This window comes from Somniosus microcephalus, chromosome 1 (assembly GCF_052327205.1).
Source record: "Somniosus microcephalus isolate GS21.2 chromosome 1, FLI_Smic_1.0, whole genome shotgun sequence".
Lineage (NCBI taxonomy): Eukaryota > Metazoa > Chordata > Chondrichthyes > Squaliformes > Somniosidae > Somniosus > Somniosus microcephalus.
In genome coordinates, this window is record NC_140987.1 from 27316027 (window position 1) to 27334350 (window position 18324).

An 18324-nucleotide genomic window follows, 5' to 3' on the forward strand; every position below is an offset into this window, starting at 1 on the left:
TACTAAGGGGAAAAGTTCCTTTCTATCTACCCTATCTATGCCCCTCAATTTTGTACACCTCAATCAGGTCCCCCCTCAGCCTTCTCTGCTCTAAGGAAAACAACCCCAGCCTGTCCAGTCTCTCTTCATAGCTGAAGTGCTCCAGCCCAGGTAACATCCTGTTGAATCTCCTCTGCATCCTCTCCAATGCAATCACGTCCTTCCTATAGTGTGGGGACCAGAACTGCACACAGTACTCCAGCTGTGGCCTAACTAGGGTTTTGTACAGCTCCATCATAACCTCCTTGCTCTTATATTCTATAACTCGGCTAATGAGAGGCCTTCAAAGAGGCGATGGTTCGGGTACAGAGTAGACACATTCCCATGAGGGGGGAAAGGAAGCACATCCAAAGTTAGAGCTCCCTGGATGACTAAAGATATAGAGGTTAAAATGAGTCAGAAAAAAGGCTTATGACAAATGTAAGATTCATAATGCAGTAGAGAACCAAGCTGAATATTGAAAGTACAGAAGGGGTCTAAAACAGGGAATAAGAGGGGCAAAGAGACAGTATGACAATAGATTAGCGACTAACATAAAAGGGAACCCAAAAGTCTTTTAACAGTAAAAGGGTAGTCAAAGGAAGGGTGGGGGCAATTAGGGACCAAAAAGGAGATCTTCTTGTGGAGGCAGAGGTACTAATGAGTACTTTGCATCAGTCTTCACTAGAGAAGAGGATGCGGCCAATGCAGCAGTAAAGGAGGAGGCAGTAGCAATGCGGATAGGATGAAAATATTTCGAAGAGCAGGGGAGTTCTCCCCGGTGTCCTGGCCAATATTTATCCCTCAATCAACATCACTAAAACCAGAGTATCTGGTCATTACCACATTGCTGTGCACAAATTGGCTGCCGCATTTCCTACATTACAACAGTGACTACACTTTAAAAGTACTCCATTGGAACGTCCTGGGGTCGTGAACGGCGCTATATAAATGCAAATTCTTCTTTCGTTCTAGGCAGAGTAGTCGCACTGCATGGTACAATCTGAGGTAGTAACCCAGCTTTTGGGGGGGACGGGGACGGGATTTTATATCTTGGACACGGTCGAATGAATCCGAAATTGCATTGCTGCGGATGCCAGGAAAGAAATTCCAGGGCTGTGGGGAAACAGCAGGGCGAAGTGGGACTAAAGAAAGAAAGACTTGCATTTATATAGATCTGACAAAAGGTCATCGACCTGAAACGTTAACTCTGTTTCTCTCTCCACGGATTCTGCCTGACCTGCTGAGTTTTTCCAGCGTTTTCTGTTGTTATTTTGCATTTATATAGTCTTGGGATTAATTAGATAGCTCTTTCGAAGAGGCAGGCTCGATGAACCTCCTTCTGTGCTGTGTGATTCTATTCCTGGCATTATAAGAAGCTGCACTTACATAGCACCTTCTAAAAAAAAGGTAGACAAATGTCCCAAGCAGTTTCACAGAAAAGGTTGGAGCAGTTATCAGAAATTATTTTCCCCCCTTCCCTCTGCTGCACACAATTGGGCCATGTAATTTTTAATTTTTTGAGAATATTTAACAGATTGCTCTTAAAATAAAGCACTCACATTCAAGGCGAGGCCTATGGGGAGGGGAGGGGAGGGGGGTGAGTGTCTCACACAATCCAAACCATCATTGAACTAGAAAATCTGCTTCATTTTAACTGCAAACCCGGGGATTTCTTTCGCACCGAGAGGTTTGCGGAGAGATGTCCTCGCCAATCCTTGGTAACACAGCCTTGTCGGTAGCATTATTGTCGGCAACGTTAGTGAGACAATGCAAGGCTAGTGTCCAGCGGCTGCTGCTCCATCCCCGGGACACTTTGTAACATTAGCAGCTGTTTGGCTACAATAAGTTCCCCGACACACAATCCTCCATTTCCGATCATTACCTCCGAGCTTCTGCAAGCAGCTTTCCTTTTCCCGCGTCCCGCCATGGCAAGCAGAGAGGAAAAAAACAACTTCAACAGCGCGGCTAATGGGGAGGGAACCCGCCAGCGCCCTCCGCCACAGGGACAGGTCAAGTAGCTCCGCCACAGGGACACATCAGTCAGCTCCGCCACATGGAACAATAACCAGCTCTGCCACAGGGACACATCAGTCAGCTCCGCCACATGGAACAATAACCAGCTCTGCCACAGGGACACATCAGTCAGCTCCGCCACATGGAACAATAACCAGCTCTGCCACAGGGACACATCAGTCAGCTCCGCCACATGGAACAATAACCAGCTCTGCCACAGGGACACATCAGTCAGCTCCGCCACATGGAACAATAACCAGCTCTGCCACAGGGGGCAATCGACCATCTCCTCTAAAAATGACCAGTCAGTCAGCAGTGTCACATGAACCAATCAGGCAACAGGGACATATGAACCAACCAGGCAGCAATGTCATATGAACCAATCAGGCAGCAGGGACATATGAACCAATCAGGCAGCAATGTCATATGAACCAATCAGGCAGCAATGTCATATGAACCAATTAGGCAGCAATGTAATATGAACCAATCAGGCAGCACTTCCATATGAACCAATCAGGCAGCAATGTCATATGAACCAATCAGGCAGCAGGGACATATGAACCAATCAGGCAGCAATGTCATATGAACCAATCAGGCAGCAATGTAATCTGAACCAATCAGGCAGCAATATAATATGAACCAATCAGGCAGCAATGTGCTATGAACCAATCAGGCAGCAATGTCCTATGAACCAATCAGGCACCAATGTAATATGAACCAATCAGGCAGCAATGTCCTATGACCCAATCAGGCAGCAATGTCATATGAACCAATCAGGCAGCAATGTCATATGAACCAATCAGGCAGCAATGTCATATGAACCAATCAGGCAGCAACGTCATATGAACCAATCAGGCAGCAGTGTCATATGAACCAATCAGGCAACACTGTCATATGAACCAATCAGGCAGCAATGTCATATGAACCAATCAGGCAGCAATGTCATATGAACCAATCAGGCAGCAATGTAATATGAAGCAATCAGGCAGCAGTGTCATATGAACCAATCAGGCAACACTGTCATATGAACCAATCAGGCAGCAATGTCATATGAACCAATCAGGCAGCAATGTCATATGAACCAATCAGGCAGCAATATAATATGAACCAATCAGGCAGCAATGTGCTATGAACCAATCAGGCAGCAATGTCCTATGAACCAATCAGGCAGCAATGTAATATGAACCAATCAGGCAGCAATGTCCTATGACCCAATCAGGCAGCAATATAATATGAACCAATCAGGCAGCAATGTGCTATGAACCAATCAGGCAGCAATGTCATATGAACCAATCAGGCAGCAATGTCATATGAACCAATCAGGCAGCAATGTGCTATGACCTAATCAGGCAGCAGTGCCACAGCCGCAGTGTTTTCGAGCTCTGGTCTGTGCTCCTCTTTTGTTTAAACCAATAAAAATACATTAAACAAATACACCCAGTCCAATAAACCCCGAAACAAAACTTAACCGCTTAAATTAAAGTTTGGTTGTTTAAACCAACTACGCACTCCAGTCCCCGCGGCGCCCACCGGTCTCGAAAGAGCTCGAGTCTGGTCTGTGCTCACTCGTCATGCGGCAATTACTTAATAAAAGTCAATCACGTGCCCCCTTTTTCAAGGGGCACCAACAATAAGGACTGTAACTTAAAAAACAAATAAAAACGAACCGTAACAAATCAAATAAAAAATGTTCTGGTCTGTGCTGTGTCTGATTTTGACCCTGAGGTTTAATAGTGAATTGTCCATTTCCTGATAAGCACATAAAAAAAGAAAGTGCTTAACAGTTGACAAGGCAATAAGAATGTGTACATCAGAGCAAGACACATTCTTATAGGAGGAACAGCAGGAAAAACAAAGCACAACAGGCACCTTTGCTTCGTAAGTGGCACTGACTCCAATCTCCCTCAGACCCCAGAATATCTCCCTCCACTCTAACACCCTCACACCCCCACATTTCTACCATTATACTAGCCACACACTCCTTAACTAACAGCTTTATCCTCACACACATAACCTTCCACCACTCCACCGCCCTTTGCTTGCAATAAAAGAAATGTTTGCTTTGTGAAATACACTGGGCACTCGTGATCTGGGACACTTTACTACTAGTTAGGGGTGCTATACAAATGCAAGTTGTTGTTGTTGCAAGTTATTTATGAACATTTACAATAAGTCAACATAAGATCATGTAGTAAGTTCAGACGTCGTCACACAGGTGAGGAATCCTAGCAAGTTCTTTCTGGGCCAAAGAAATCTGCATTGGTGTCACCTGCTAGGGCGCGTAGAAGAAAGTACGGCTGAGGTGCTGCCGCTGCAGTCGATCAGTCGATGAAGATGTCCAGCAGGTTCTGCCCTCCGATGCCCGTTGCAGAGGCAAGCGAGGATACGAAATAAAAACAGAAAATGCTGGAAACACTCAGCAGGCCAGGCAGCATCTGTGGAGAGAGAAACAGAGCCAACGTTTCAGGTCGATGACGTTTCGTCAGAACTGGAAAAGGTTAGAGCTGTAACAGGTGATCGTAAGTACAAAGGCAGGGAAAGGGGGGTGGAGGGAAGAACAAAAGGGAAGGTCTGTGATAGGGTGGAAGGCAGGAGAGATTAAATGACAGAAGGGAGGATGGTGCGAGGCAAAAGGAGATGGTAATGGGACAAGTAAAGAAACACAAGATGGGTCTAGAAGAGATGTAAATGGGAAAGCAGAATCATCAACAACAGCTGCCTCCAGAAAAAATAGGGGCAGAGGTTATAGTCTGAAATTGTTGAACTCAGTGTCGAGTCCGGAAGGCTGGAAAGTGCCTAATCGAAAGTTGAGGTGCTGTTCCTCGAGCTTATGTTGAGCTTCATTGGAACAATGTAGGGGACCGAGGACAGAGAGGTCAGAGTGGAGCGGAGAATTAAAGTGACAGGCGACCGGAAGCTCGGGGTCATGCTTGCGGACTTCATCGAGAGCAGCCGATTTCATCCACTTCGGCATCACCTGCCAAGCAGCAGAGGCACCGAGCCGGGGACTGCTACAGGATAGCTGAGACACAGCCTGGTTTGCGTCTCAGATGAGCTGGATGTCCTGGAAATAGGAACCCTTCTCACATGCACCAGCGGCTGCTCGCTTGGTGCCTAGAATGCCACATCCATGCCACCTTGGCACCCCTGGGGAATCCAGCTATCCTGTAGCAATGGAATCCAATGGAATCCTCAGGTACTATCCCCTCTTCCTCAAATCTGCCATCATCACCCCTCTGCTCAAAAAAACAACCCTTGATCCCTCTGTCCTTGCAAACTACCGCCCCATCTCCAACCTCCTTTTTCTCTCCAAAGTCCTTGAACGTGCTGTCGCCTCCCAAATCCGTGCCCATCTTTCCCGCAATTCCACGTTTGAATCCCTCCAATCAGGTTTCCGCCCTTGCCACAGTACCGAAATGGCTCTCATCAAAGTCACAAATGACATCCTATGCGACTGTGACAAAGGTAAACTATCCCTCCTCATCCTTCTTGACTTGTCTGCAGCCTTTGACACGGTTGACCACTCCATCCTTCTCCAACGCCTCTCCACCGTCATCCAGCTGGGTGGGACTGCACACGCCTGGTTCCATTCTTATCGATCTAATCGTAACCAGAGAATCACCTGCAACAGCTTCTCTTCCCGCTCCCGCATTGTTACCTCTGGTGTCCCCCGAGGATCTGTCCTTGGCCTCCTCCTATTTCTCATCTACATGTTGCCCCTTGGCGACATCATCCGAAAGCACAGTGTCAGTTTCCACGTGTACGCTGGCGTCACCCAGCTCTACCTCACCACCACCTCTCTCGACCCCTCCACGGTCTCTAAATTGTCAGACTGCTTGTCCAACATCCAGTACTGGATGAGCAGAAATTTTCTCCATTAAATATTGGGAAGACCGAAGCCACTGTTTTCAGTCTCTGCCACAAACTCCGTTCCCTAGCCACTGACTCCATCCTTCTCCCTAACATCTGTCTGAAGCTGAACCACACTGCTCGCAATCTTGGTGTCATATTTGACCCCGAAATGAGCTTCCGATCACATATCCGCAGCATAACTAAGAACGCCCACTTCCACCTCTATAACATCGCCCGTCTCCGCCCTTGCCTCAGCTCATCCGCTGCTGAAACCCTCATCCATGCCTTTGTTACCTCTAGACTTGACTATTCCAACGTACTCCTGGCTGGCCTCTCACATTCTACCTTACATAAACTTGAGGTCATCCAAAACTCGGCTGCCCGTGTCCTAACTTGCACCAAGTCCCATTCGTCCATCTCCCCTGTGCTCGCTGACCTACATTGGCTCCTGGCTAAGTAGCGCCTCAATTTCAAACTTCTCATCCTTGTTTTCAAATCCCTCCATGGCCTCACCCCTCCCTATCTCTGCAGTCTCCTTCAGCCCCACAACCCCCCGAGATACCTGCGCTCCTCTAATTATACCCTCTTGAGCATCCCTGATTATAATCGCTCAACCATTGGTGGCCGTGCTTTCTGTTGCCTAGGTCCTAAGCTCTGGAATACCCTGCCTAATCCTCTCTGCCTCGCTTACCTCTCTCTCCTCCTTTAAGACACTCCTTAAAACCTACCTCTTTGATCAAGCTTTTGGTCACCTGCCCTAATTTCTCCTTATGTGGCTCGGTGTCAAATTTTTCGTCTTATAGTACTCCTGTGCAGCACCTTGGAACGTTTTACTATGGTAAAGGCGCTATATAAATACAAGTTGTTGTTGTTGTTTGGTGAGTCGCGGCTGTCAGAAGCACATCCCGTAGGAGGAGTCCTCGCAGGACCGAAGTGGCCTGTAAAAGAAAAGAAAGACTTGCATTTATATAGTGCCTTTTACCAGCTAAGGATGTCCCAAAGCGCTTTACAGCCAATGAAGTACTTTTTGAAGTGTAGTCGCTGTTGTAATGTAGGAAACGCAGCAGCTAATTCATGCACAGCAAGATCCCACAAACAGCAATGTGATAATGACCAGATACAGGAAACTTTGTGATATCTGGCACCGACGGGACCGAGCTGTTGCCGTCCCATCAAAACTGCCGGACAAACCAGCGCTAATGTTGAAACATATGGAGCTTTTGAGCTCCATATCTGGCAACAAACCCTGTTGCTTAGCAACAGCTTCTAAACAGTTGGCCGTACCTTGCAAGCATCTCTGTAGCTTAGCAACAGCTTCAGCGAGACCTTGCAGAGCCTGACTGGTGAAAAAAAAGCAACGAAAAGAAAAAAAACCTAACGAAACGGCTCCTGATTTTTGCCGGTGAATCGAGCATTCCGGACAGTTAACCTCTGGATAAACCAAAATTTCCTGTAATCTGTTTTTTGCTGGGAAATATTGGCCCAGGACACTGGGGATAACTCCCCTTCAATATATCTTCAATATAGTGGCCATGGGAGCTTTTACGTCCACCTGAGAGAGCAGAGCAGACGGGGGGCCTCGGTTTAACGTCTCATCCGAAATACGGCACCTCCGACAGTGCAGCGCTCCCTCAGTACTGCACCGGGAGTGTCAGCCTGGATTATGTGTTCGGGTCTCTGGAGCGGGTCTTGAACCCACAACCTTCTGACTCAGCGGAGAGTGTGAGCCACGGCTGACCCCCTGTCAGGGCTTCTTCTCGTCCAACTTCCACAACACCTGGTTTGCGTACCAAGTACAATAAAATATGAATGTACCATCTATACTGTAAAATATGAATTTATCAGGCACACTGCACAATATGACTGTACCTTGTAACACACCTTGTGTTCTAGTCGATATGAATATACTTTGTGCACTATACCATATGACTGCACTAGATACACCATACTATATGCCAACATATTGTAATCAAAAAACGATTATCATAAGAACAATACATTACTGAGAAATTTATTCTAAAGCCAAGTCATTATACCAATTGTCTTTCTCGTTCATTCTGACTAAAAATGCGTTAGTTAAATTTTGCTTGGCGCAAACGTCCCTTCAGCTTCGAAGAAACAAGATAATGAGCTGTAAAAGTGTAAAGTTAAAGTTTAATAACTGACCTTATGGTGGAACTTGGACCATAATTAATTTGTTAAGTACGTGGGCCATCGATAAGCAAAATGTTAAACTGGAGGAGTCAGCAAGGCTCTCACATTGCACAAACTGGTTAATAGTTCTAGGAGATTGTTAGACACAAGGAGCTGTATTTCAGGACTAGAAAGAAAGAAGAAGAAAGTAATGCATTTATATAGCGCCTTTCACGACCTCAGGGCATCGCAAAGTGCTTTACAGCCAATGAAGCACTTTTTTGAAGTGTAGTCACTGTTGTAATGTGGGAAACGCGGCAGCCAATTTGCACACAGCAAGCTCCCACAAACAGCAATGTGATCATGACCAGATAATCTGTTTTAGTGATGTTGGTTGAAGGATAAATATTGGCCCTGCTCTCCTTCGAATTGTACCATGGGATCTTTTACACCCACTTGAGAGTTCAGAGTGGGGGACTCAGTTTAACATCTTATCCAAAAGACAGCAACTCTGACAGTGCAGCAGAGGCTCCCTCAGTATCAGATTGGAGTGTCAGCCTAGACTATGGGCTCAAGTGTCGAGTGTGGGGCTGATGAACCCACAAACTTGTGACCCAGTACTGAGAGTGCTGCCCACTGAGCGACGAACCAAGCACAGGGATATTCTGTAAAGGAGTGAGGCAGGAACTTTGGGAAGTACTGAGCAGCAAGCTCAATACCCGCAGTGGGCAATATGCTTGAAAATGTTTGAGGAGATGCTATCAACATCCATCTAAAGAGCTTAGAGAGCATAAGGAGCAATTGGCAGGAATTTGAAAGCAATAGGTGATGCCTCATTAATCAACTGGAATTCTCTGAGGAGGTAATTGAATCAGTGGACCTAATCTAGTGGGTGGGTCAAACTTACTTGGAATTGGATAAAATTCCACACAAGGCTTTTCAAGAAGATAAAAGCTCGCGATACATAACCGGCTGGATTGAAAATCGGCTTCCAGTCGAGAACACGAGGTGATAAGTGGAAAGCGCCTGTTTTCCTTTTAAAGGAAGAAAATGAAAGATTCGCCTGTAGGTAGCACATTGCCGACATTACAGCAGGGTCTGCAGCGTCCCTGTGATCAGGAATGCTTCCTTGTGTGCGAAGCGCTTGGGGACATTTCTGAGAGATACGGAAACACACTACAGTCTCCACCGCTTATAAGGGCAGCACGGTGGCATAATGGTTTGCACTGTTGCCTCACAGCGCCAGGGACCCGGGTTCAAATCTGGCCTCGGGTGACTGTCTGTGTGGAGTTTGCACATTCTCCCCGTGTTTGCGTGGGTTTTCTCCGGGTGCTCCGGTTTCCTCCCACAGTCCAAAGATGTGCGGGTTAGGTTGATTGGCCATGATAAAAAAATTGGCCCTTAGTGTTAGGGGGGATTAAATATGTGGGGTTACGGGGATAGGGCTTGGGTGGGATGGCTGTCGGTGTAGGGTTTGGATGATCAGCCATGATCTTGTTGAATGGCGGAGCAGGCTCAAAGGGCCGAATGGCCTACTCCTGCTCCTAGTTTCTATGTTTCTATAACGGGTGCGTTGGTGTTAGGAACACAGGAACCGGAGTAAAGGCCCTAATTATTGAATCCCCTAGAACTACGCGACTTGGCTGTGACTGCCAGGTGAAACAGGAGTTAGGTGCCTTTTATTTAAATTCATTTATAGGATGCGGGCGTCGCTGGCAAGGCCAGCATTTAATTGCCCATCCCTAGTTGTCCTCGAGAAGGTGGTGGTGAGCCGCCTTCTTGAACCGCTGCAGTCCCTGTGGTGAGGGTGCTCCCACAGTGTTGTTAGGGAGGGAGTTCCAGCGACGATGAAGGATCGGCCAATATACTTCCAAGTCAGGATGGTTTGTGACTTGGAGGGGAACCTGGAGGTGCAAATCAGGGTTCCAATGCTGGTTTTAGGACCCCAATCAAGATTCAGCATCAACTGCGTGGAGCTTGTGGCGTAGCACACTCAGCCCAGTTAATCCAGGTCTTCATGATTGGCAGGATAGGCGCACCAACGTCAATGTTCTCGCTCAGGCCAACATCCCCAGCATCGAAGCTTTGACCACACTCGATCAGCTCTGATGGATGGACCACATTGTCCACATGCCCGATACGAAACTTCCAAAACAAGCGCTTTACTCGGAGCTCCGACACAGCAAGAGAACCCTGTGAAGGAATAAGCCATATTTCAGAAAAAGACACCATCCTATGAAAATTCTGATATTATTAAAACATGAGAAACTGGGTTTAAAAATCTAAAAAACCTCAGAGACACAAGCTGTAAACAGAAATACAGGCTTCTGAGATAAAGATCAGTTGTTAACAAAGTTGTAAAAACCACAAGCTTTTGAAATGGGAATGGGTTATTGACCAAGAAACAATGGCCCTATTGAAATAGCAGTTTGGCGCTTCGAAAAGGTCTGGAGTTTGGGAGAAACACAATGGAATGACCCAAGTAAAGTGTTAAAAACCAACACGTTGAACAGAAACACAGAAACATTAAAAGAGGCATGTGCCTTTGAAAAAATGACATCAAGTAAAAGAAACACCTGCTGGTCAAATAGTTTTTATGTTAAGCTGGAAATATGGAGTTCCGAAGTCTGATATGCAACCAATTGAGATAGCTAGAAATGCATGAAACACCTTGGTTAAAGTGGTTTTAATTTACATATTATAAATATGGTACCTCTAGAACACTTTGAAGATATGACTTCAATAGATACACCAAGCAATCACATGGTTTTTGTATTGAACTTGGAGCAGCTAGGAGTCATGACGTCTGCTAAAACCAGTTAAGCCAATATTAGGAATTGAATGAAAGAATTTTGTAAAAATGGCATCAAACAGAAACCATTGCTGTCATATTGTTTTTATGATAACTATTGAACACTTAAAGGTAGAGACAGAAGTCTGAGAGTTGGCAGCTGAAATGACAGTAAGAATAGAAAGCATTCAACAGAGGTATCACTAAAGATAATTAGCTTACATCAGCAGAAAACTTCAAAGGCGAAACCATGAAAAAAGAATATAAAAATAAGAGCTTTTCAAACAGAAAGTCAGAAGTCACTGAACGGGCCAAGTGATTCTCTCACTTTCAGAGGCATCTCTGTAAGTTTTTAACTTTGAGTCTCGGGGATCAAAGAGGTACTTTTAATTTGATTTTGGTGGATGTTCTGGATTTAGAAATAAGTAAGAAATGTAGAAATGTAATGAAGTTAAGATTTGAAAATAAGGATCTCTGAGAAATAAGAAATGTAAGCTATTTGTTTTTGAACTGTTAATGTTGCGATGGACTCACCAGCTGTTAACTACATGTCGGTTCTTTAATAAATGTATATATTTTTAGAATTGTCTCAAATTAGTATTTCTGTATCAAACTCGCAAACTCAAATCTCTGTATATTCTCTGGTGAAGAGTTGCAGAGTTCTGGGGGGTATTCCGGACCCTCATAATATCCAGAAGGTTACAGTCTAGTTAAACTTATTAAAAGTGCTGTCTGGAGGACGGTAACATCTTCAGGTCATTCCTTTCCTTTAGGGAGAGATAGCCTGAACCTTTAGACCCAATTAAACATCTTATAGGCTTCGGCTATCTCTAACTTTAGTTGAAGGTGAACGCCTGGGGAGTACGCCTGATCTGGGGTAGCCCAAAAAGGGTTAGGACTAGTAATTATCCCTTCAACCCCAGGTGGGCAGAGAAAATGCTTCAAGGACACCCTCAAAGCCTCATTGAAAAAGTGCAACATCCCCACCGACACCTGGGAATCCCTGGCCCAAGACCGCACAATGTGGAGGAGAAGCATCCGGGAAGGCGCCGAACACCTCGAGTCTCTTCGCCGGGAGCAAGCAGAAGCCAAGCGCAAGCAGCGCAAGGAGCGCACGTCAACCCAAGCACCCCACCCACCCGCCCCTTCAACCACCGTCTGCCCCACCTGTGACAGAGACTCTAGGTCCCGCATTGGATTAATCAGTCACCTGAGAACTCATTTTTAGTGTGGAAGCAAGTCATCCTCGGTTCCAAGGGACTGCCTAAGAGAGAGAGCCAGTGGTCCCCTGGAGGCTGCCAACAACAAGGTAAGTGGACTTTTTTATACTTCCGTGCTCCCCCTGGCTCCATTAAAAATACCGCCGGCCTGGATGTCCCCTCTCCAGTCTGCCTAAAAAGGAAAGAGCTTGCATTTCTATAGCGCCTTTCACAACCTCAGGATGTCCCAAAGAGCTCTACAGTACTTTTTGAAATGTAATCACAATTGGACTGCAGGAAATGCGGCAGCCAATTTGCGCACAGCAAGCTGCCGCAGACAGCAATGTGATAATGTCCAGATAATCTGCTTTAGTGATGTTGGTTGAGGGATAAATATCGAGCCGGGTCACCGAGGAGAACTCCCCTGCTCTTCTTCATGGGATCTTTTACGTCCACCTGAGAGAGCAGACGGAGCCTCGGTTTAACGTCTCATCCAAAAGACGGCACCTCTGACAGTGCAGCACTCCCTCAGTACTGCACTGGGAGTGTCTGCCTAGATTTGGTGCTCAAGCCTCTGGAGTGGGACTTGAACTCACGACCTTCTGATGATGCTGCAATGGCACTGTAATGCCTCCACTGACGGGATGGTCTAATTACAGTGTGAGAGGTTCACGTAGTCACTAGATTGATCTCTGGGATGAGAGGGCTGTCCTATGATGAGAGATTGTGTAGAATGGGCCTATACTCTCTGTAGTTTAGAAGAATGAGAGGTGATCTCATTGAAACATACAAGATTCTGAAGGGGATTGACAGGGTAGATGCTGAGAGGTTGTTTCCCCTGGCTGGAGTGTCTAGAACTAAGGGGCATAGCCTCAGGATAAGGGATAGTCCATTTAAGACTGAGATGAGGAGGAATTTCTTCATTCAGAGGGTTGTGAATCTTTGGAATTCTCTGCCTCAGAGGCTGTGAATGCCGAGTCTTTGAGTATATTCAAGGCCGAGATCGATAGATTTTTGGACTCGAGGGGATCAAGGGATATGGAGATCGGGTGGGAAAGTGGAGTTGAGGTCGAAGATCAGCCATGATCTTATTGAATGGCGGAGCAGGCCTGAGGGGCCGTATGGCTGACTCCTGCTTTTACTTCTTATGTTCTTATGTAGTCAGTTTCCTTTAAAAATCCGGACGTAGGAATATATAATGGAAAAGGTTGACAGGAAGTGCACACAGTTGACAGATTTCTAATACAAATTAAATATATATTTTACATGTTGTGCTAAACTCCAAGTGGAGTCCACGTGGAAAACTTCAATGTCTGCCGCAGACCGTGTGGCTGTTTCAAAGCACAGATAAGCCTTTGATCCCAAATTAAATCAAATTATAGATTTGGAATTATTTTCAGCCGGAAAGACGGAGTAATGCTTTTCCAATCGCTGTCAGACAGCCAAATAGGCCACCCAGAACTCCCAGTTCCTGTCATTTCCACAATATCCACCTATTAAAAGCTGTTAAAATCCTGAGTTCTTGGCTATTGAGAAGAAATAGTTTGATCTTCAAAGGATACCCTATAACCTAAAAATGTTTTCAACATCTTTAGTTTCCCATTTGCCTTGCCCCTAATAGGTGCAATAGGAGCAACATTGTTCATGTAAATCGCCACCAGAGACTGTGCCTAAGATCTCACTCAGTTATGCTATGAGAAGTTAGGCATTCTGTTTGTTACTTTTTAAATAATCAGCTCAGTTTATATATGTTGTACATAAGTCTGCTTATTGGACAGGTTGGATGATTGGGCAGATGCATGGCAAAGGCAGTATAATGTGGATAAATGCGAGGTTATCCACTTCAGTGGCAAAAACAGGAAGACAGATTATTATCTGAACGGCAATAGATTGGGAAAAGGGGAAGTGCAACCAGACCTGGGTGTCCTTGTGCACCAGTCGCTGAAGGTAAGCATGCAGGTGCAACAGGCGGTTAAGAAGGCAAATGGTATGTTGGCCTTCATAGCGAGAGGATTTGAGTACAGGAGCAAGGATGTCTTGCTGCAGTTGTACAGGGCCTTGGTGAGACCACACGTTGAGTATTGTGTGCAGTTTTGGTCGCCTTATCTGAGGAAGGATGTTCTTGCCATGGAGAGAGTGCAGCGAAGATTCAACAGACTGATACCTGGGATGGCAGGAATGACGTATGAGGAGAGATTGGGTCAATTGGGCTTATATTCGTTAGAGTTTAGAAGAATGAGAGGGGATCTCATTGAAACTTATAAAATTCTAACGGGACTAGACAGACTGGATGCAGGAAGGATGTTCCCGATGGCGGGGGAGTCCAGAACCAGGGGTCACAGTCTAAGGATAAGGGGTAAGCCATTTAGGACTGAGATGAGGAGGAATTTCTTCACCCAGAGAGTGGTGAACCTGTGGAATTCTCTACCACAGAAGGCAGTTGAGGCCAATTCATTAAATATATTCAAGAAGGAGTTAGATATATTTCTTAAGGCTGAAGGGATCAAGGGATATGGGGAGAAGGCAGGGACAGGGTACTGAATTTGGATGATCAGCCATGATCTCATTGAATGGCGGAACAGGCTCGAGGGGCCGAATGGCCTACTCCTGCTCCTATCTTCTGATACATTCAAAGTCAGGTTGATGAATGACTTGGAGGGGATAGTGTTAGAAAAATGTTGTGGCTCTAATCCTTCTTGCTGGTAAATATCGCAGGGGATGGAGATTCTGTCCTTCTGCCCTTCCCTTTCTTCCGCTGTCTTCTTTTTCCTTTCTTTTTCTTTCCTTCTCTCTATTTGGTTTTCTGTCTTGATCTTACTCGTTCGTGTTGTCAGTAAGGACTACCAAGTAAATAGGAGCCATTTACACACATTTCTTAGATTGTATTCCAACATGGCATGCACCGAGCATTTTATAAAAATTTACTCATCTACTTTATTAAAATCCTAGCTGGGGGGGCCCGGCGTTGCTAGGGCAGTTTATAGGGCCGCGCGGTTGACGGCCGGCCGCTGCCGCTCCCCCGCTCTGTGTCTCGGGCCGCGCGGTTGACAGCCGGCCGCTGCTGCTCCCCCGCTCTGTGTCTCGGGCCGAGTGGTTGTCAGGCCCAGCCCGAGTGACCCCATGGGCCTGAGTGACCCCAACTCACCTCCCGCTCCGGTGGGCCGCCGCAGCTGGTAAAAGCAGGGGAAAAAATGGTGGCAACGTTTCAGGAGGCTGCAGGATTAGGTCCCGCCTGTGATGCACCGATTGGTCAACCATCAGGTCACTGAACTGTAGGATTGGTCAACCATCACGTCACTCAACGCTAATGAGCAGTAGGATTGGTCAACCGCTAATGAACGGATTTTTGAACGTTTCTTGTATACTGTCCGAACAATTTTTGTCTGACCAAAAAGTACATATGCCTATGACACTCCCCTGATCATCAGCTTTCTTTTGATATAACATATGTGTAGGTACGCTCTATAACTTTTGAGTGTATAGCGGACAGACAGACAGACATACAGACAGACGGACAGACAGACAGACAGACGGACAGACAGATGGACAGACACCACTATCCTTTTATATATATAGATACATTGCAAACTTGTATGATCCAAACTGCCTGCCCTGAGTTAACTGATGCCTGAAGGGACTGTCAATGGTCATCTATGGCAGCTATTCTCAAGGCCCCCACGTAAATCTCATCTGATGAGTCAGCTGAATAACTTCTGATGCAGAATGATTCTAAAGCGCAGCTGAGCTTGACTCTGTCCTTACCTGCATCTACACACACGCACTTTCCTTCAGGGGTCACTGGATGGTTATCAGTTGCTGGGGTACTGGCCGAGTTTCTCCTCCGTACATTGCAGACACGGAACTCAATTAAAGCATGATCGTGGCTGCCGAGTTTGGTTTTCGCGGTCTGTAAAGCCCAGTGGCCATTCACATTGTTCCCCACTGCACCCTTTAGCACTGAATCTAATTCGCACCTCTATATGTTTTCAATATGTCCATTAATGCTCGCATGCATGCACACACACACGCAAACTACCACACACAAACACACACACTCTTAGGCAGTCCCTCGGAACCGAGGATGACTTGCTTCCGCATTAAAAATGCGTTCTCAGGTGACTGATGAGTCCAATGCGGGACCTACAGTCTCTGTCACAGGTGGGGCAGACGGTGGTTGAAGGGGCGGGTGGGTGGGGTGCTTGGGTTGACGTGCGCTCCTTGCGCTGCCTGCGCTTGGCTTCCGCTTGCTCCCGGCGAAGAGACTCGAGGTGTTTGGCGCCTTCCCGGATGCTTCTCCTCCACTTTGTGCGGTCTTGGGTCAGGGATTCCCAGGTGTCGGTGGGGATGTTACACTTTTTCAAGGAGGCTTTGAGTGTGTCCTTGAAGCGTTTCCTCTGCCCACCTGGGGCTCTCTTGCCGTGCCGGAGCTCCGAGTAGAGCGCTTGTTTTGGGAGTCTCGTATCGGGCATGCGGACAATGTGACCCGTCCATCGGAGCTGATCGAGCGTCGTCAAAGCTTCGATGCTGGGGATGTTGGCCTGAGCAAGAACACTGACGTTGGTGCGCCTATCCTGCCAATGGATTTGCAGGATCTTGCGGAGGCAGCGTTGGTGGTACCTCTCCAGTACTTTGAGGTACCTGCTGTACATGATCTTCACCGCATGTCAATTACAAGAGAAGTGCAGGGAACAGTACCAACCGTTATACATGGCCTTCTTTGATCTCAGAAAGGCCTGCGACACTTACAAACATGAGGGATTATGGAGTGTCCTTATCAAATTCGGCTGCCCCCAAAAGTTTGTCACTATCCTCCGCCTGCATCACGACGACATGCACACCGCGATCTTGACCAACGGTTCCACCACAGACCCAAATCACGTACAAACCGGGGTCAAGCAAGGCTGTGTCATCGCACCAATGCTCTTCTCGATCTTCCTTGCTGCAATGCTCCATCTCACCCTCAGTAAGCTCCCCACTGGAGTGGAGCTAATTTACAAAACAAACAGGAAACTGTTCAACCTCCATCGCCTCCAGTCCAGATCCAAGGTCGTCCCATCCTCTGTCGTCGAATTACAGTATGCAGACGACGCTTGCGTCTGCGCTCACTCGGAGGTCGAACGCCAAACCATTGTCAACACCTTCACCGAAGCATACGAGAGCATGGGCCTTACACTAAACATCCGTAAGACAAAGGTCCTCTACCAACCTGCCCCCGCCACACAGTACTGCCCCCCATTATCAAAATCCACGACAAGGCCTTGGACACCGTGGACCACTTTCCATACTCGGGAGCCTACTGTCAACAAGGGCAGACGTCGATGACGAAGTCCAACGCTGCCTTCAGTGTGCCAGTGCAGCCTTCGGTCGCCTGAGGAAGAGAGTGTTTGAAGACCAGGACCTCAAACCCAGCACTAAGCTCATGGTCTACAGGGCAGCAGTGATACCCGCCCTGCTGTATGCCTCAGAGACATGGACCATGTACAGCAAACACACACACACTCATTCACACACAGTACCACACACATCCACACACATCCACACACAAACAAACAGATCCACACACAAACAACAACAACTTGAATTTATATAGTGCCTTTAACGTAGTAAAACGTCCCAAGGCGCTTCACAGGAGTATTAGAAGACAAAACATTTGACACCGAGCCACATAAGGAGAAATTAGGGCAGGTGACCAAAAGCTTGGTCAAAGAGGTAGGTTTTAAGGAGTGTCTTAAAGGAGGAAAGAGAGGTAGAGAGGCGGAGAGGTTTAGGCGGGGAATTCCAGAGCTTAGGGCCTAGGCAACAGAAGTCACGGCCACCAATGGTTGAGTGATTATAAGCAGGGATGCTCAAGAGGGCAGAATTAGAGGAGTGCAGATATCTCGGGGGGTTGTGGGGCTGATGGAGATTACAGAGATAGGGAGGGGCAAGGCCATGGAGGGAATTGAAAGCAAGAATGAGAATTTTGATATCAAGGTGCTGCTTAACCAGGAGCCAATGTAGGTCAGCGAGCACAGGGATGATGGGTGAACGGGACTTGGTGTGAGTTAGGACACGGGCAGCAGAGTTTTGGATGATCTCAAGTTTGCGTAGGGTGGAATGTGGGAGGCCAGCCAGGAATGTGTTGGAATAGTCAAGTCTGGAGGTAACAAAGGCATGGATGAGGGTTTCAGCAGCGGATGAGCTGAGGCAGGGGCGGAGACGAGCGACGTTACGGAGGTGGAAATAGGCAGTCTTAGTTATGCTGCGGATATGTGGTCGGAAGCTCATTTCAGGGTCAAATATGACACCAAGGTTGCGAACAGTGTGGTTCAGCCT

General features: G+C 46.9%; 1 protein-coding gene across 4 annotated transcripts in view; it reads right to left on the reverse strand.

Moving 5' to 3' along the window:
- The window catches only part of hpf1 (histone PARylation factor 1), a 40334-nt gene extending 30108 nt beyond the window's left edge, over positions 1-10226 (reverse strand). Inside the window, exons 1-3 of one of the 4 annotated variants that reach the window (XM_085976924.1) lie at positions 8053-10226; positions 6615-6824; positions 4304-4469 (exon numbers count right to left, since the gene is read on the reverse strand). Coding sequence is in view for 2 of the 4 variants with exons in the window: in XM_085976864.1 (XP_085832990.1) it covers positions 1904-1948 (45 nt within the window). In the remaining 2 variants the exon portion in view is untranslated. Of the gene's footprint in view, positions 1-1903; positions 2102-4303; positions 4470-6614; positions 6825-7922; positions 8012-8052 lie in introns of those variants that run through there. The other 3 variants (XM_085976975.1, XM_085976864.1, XM_085976809.1) reach the window with 3 other exon arrangements.
- Positions 10227-18324: the final 8098 nt, after the last annotated feature.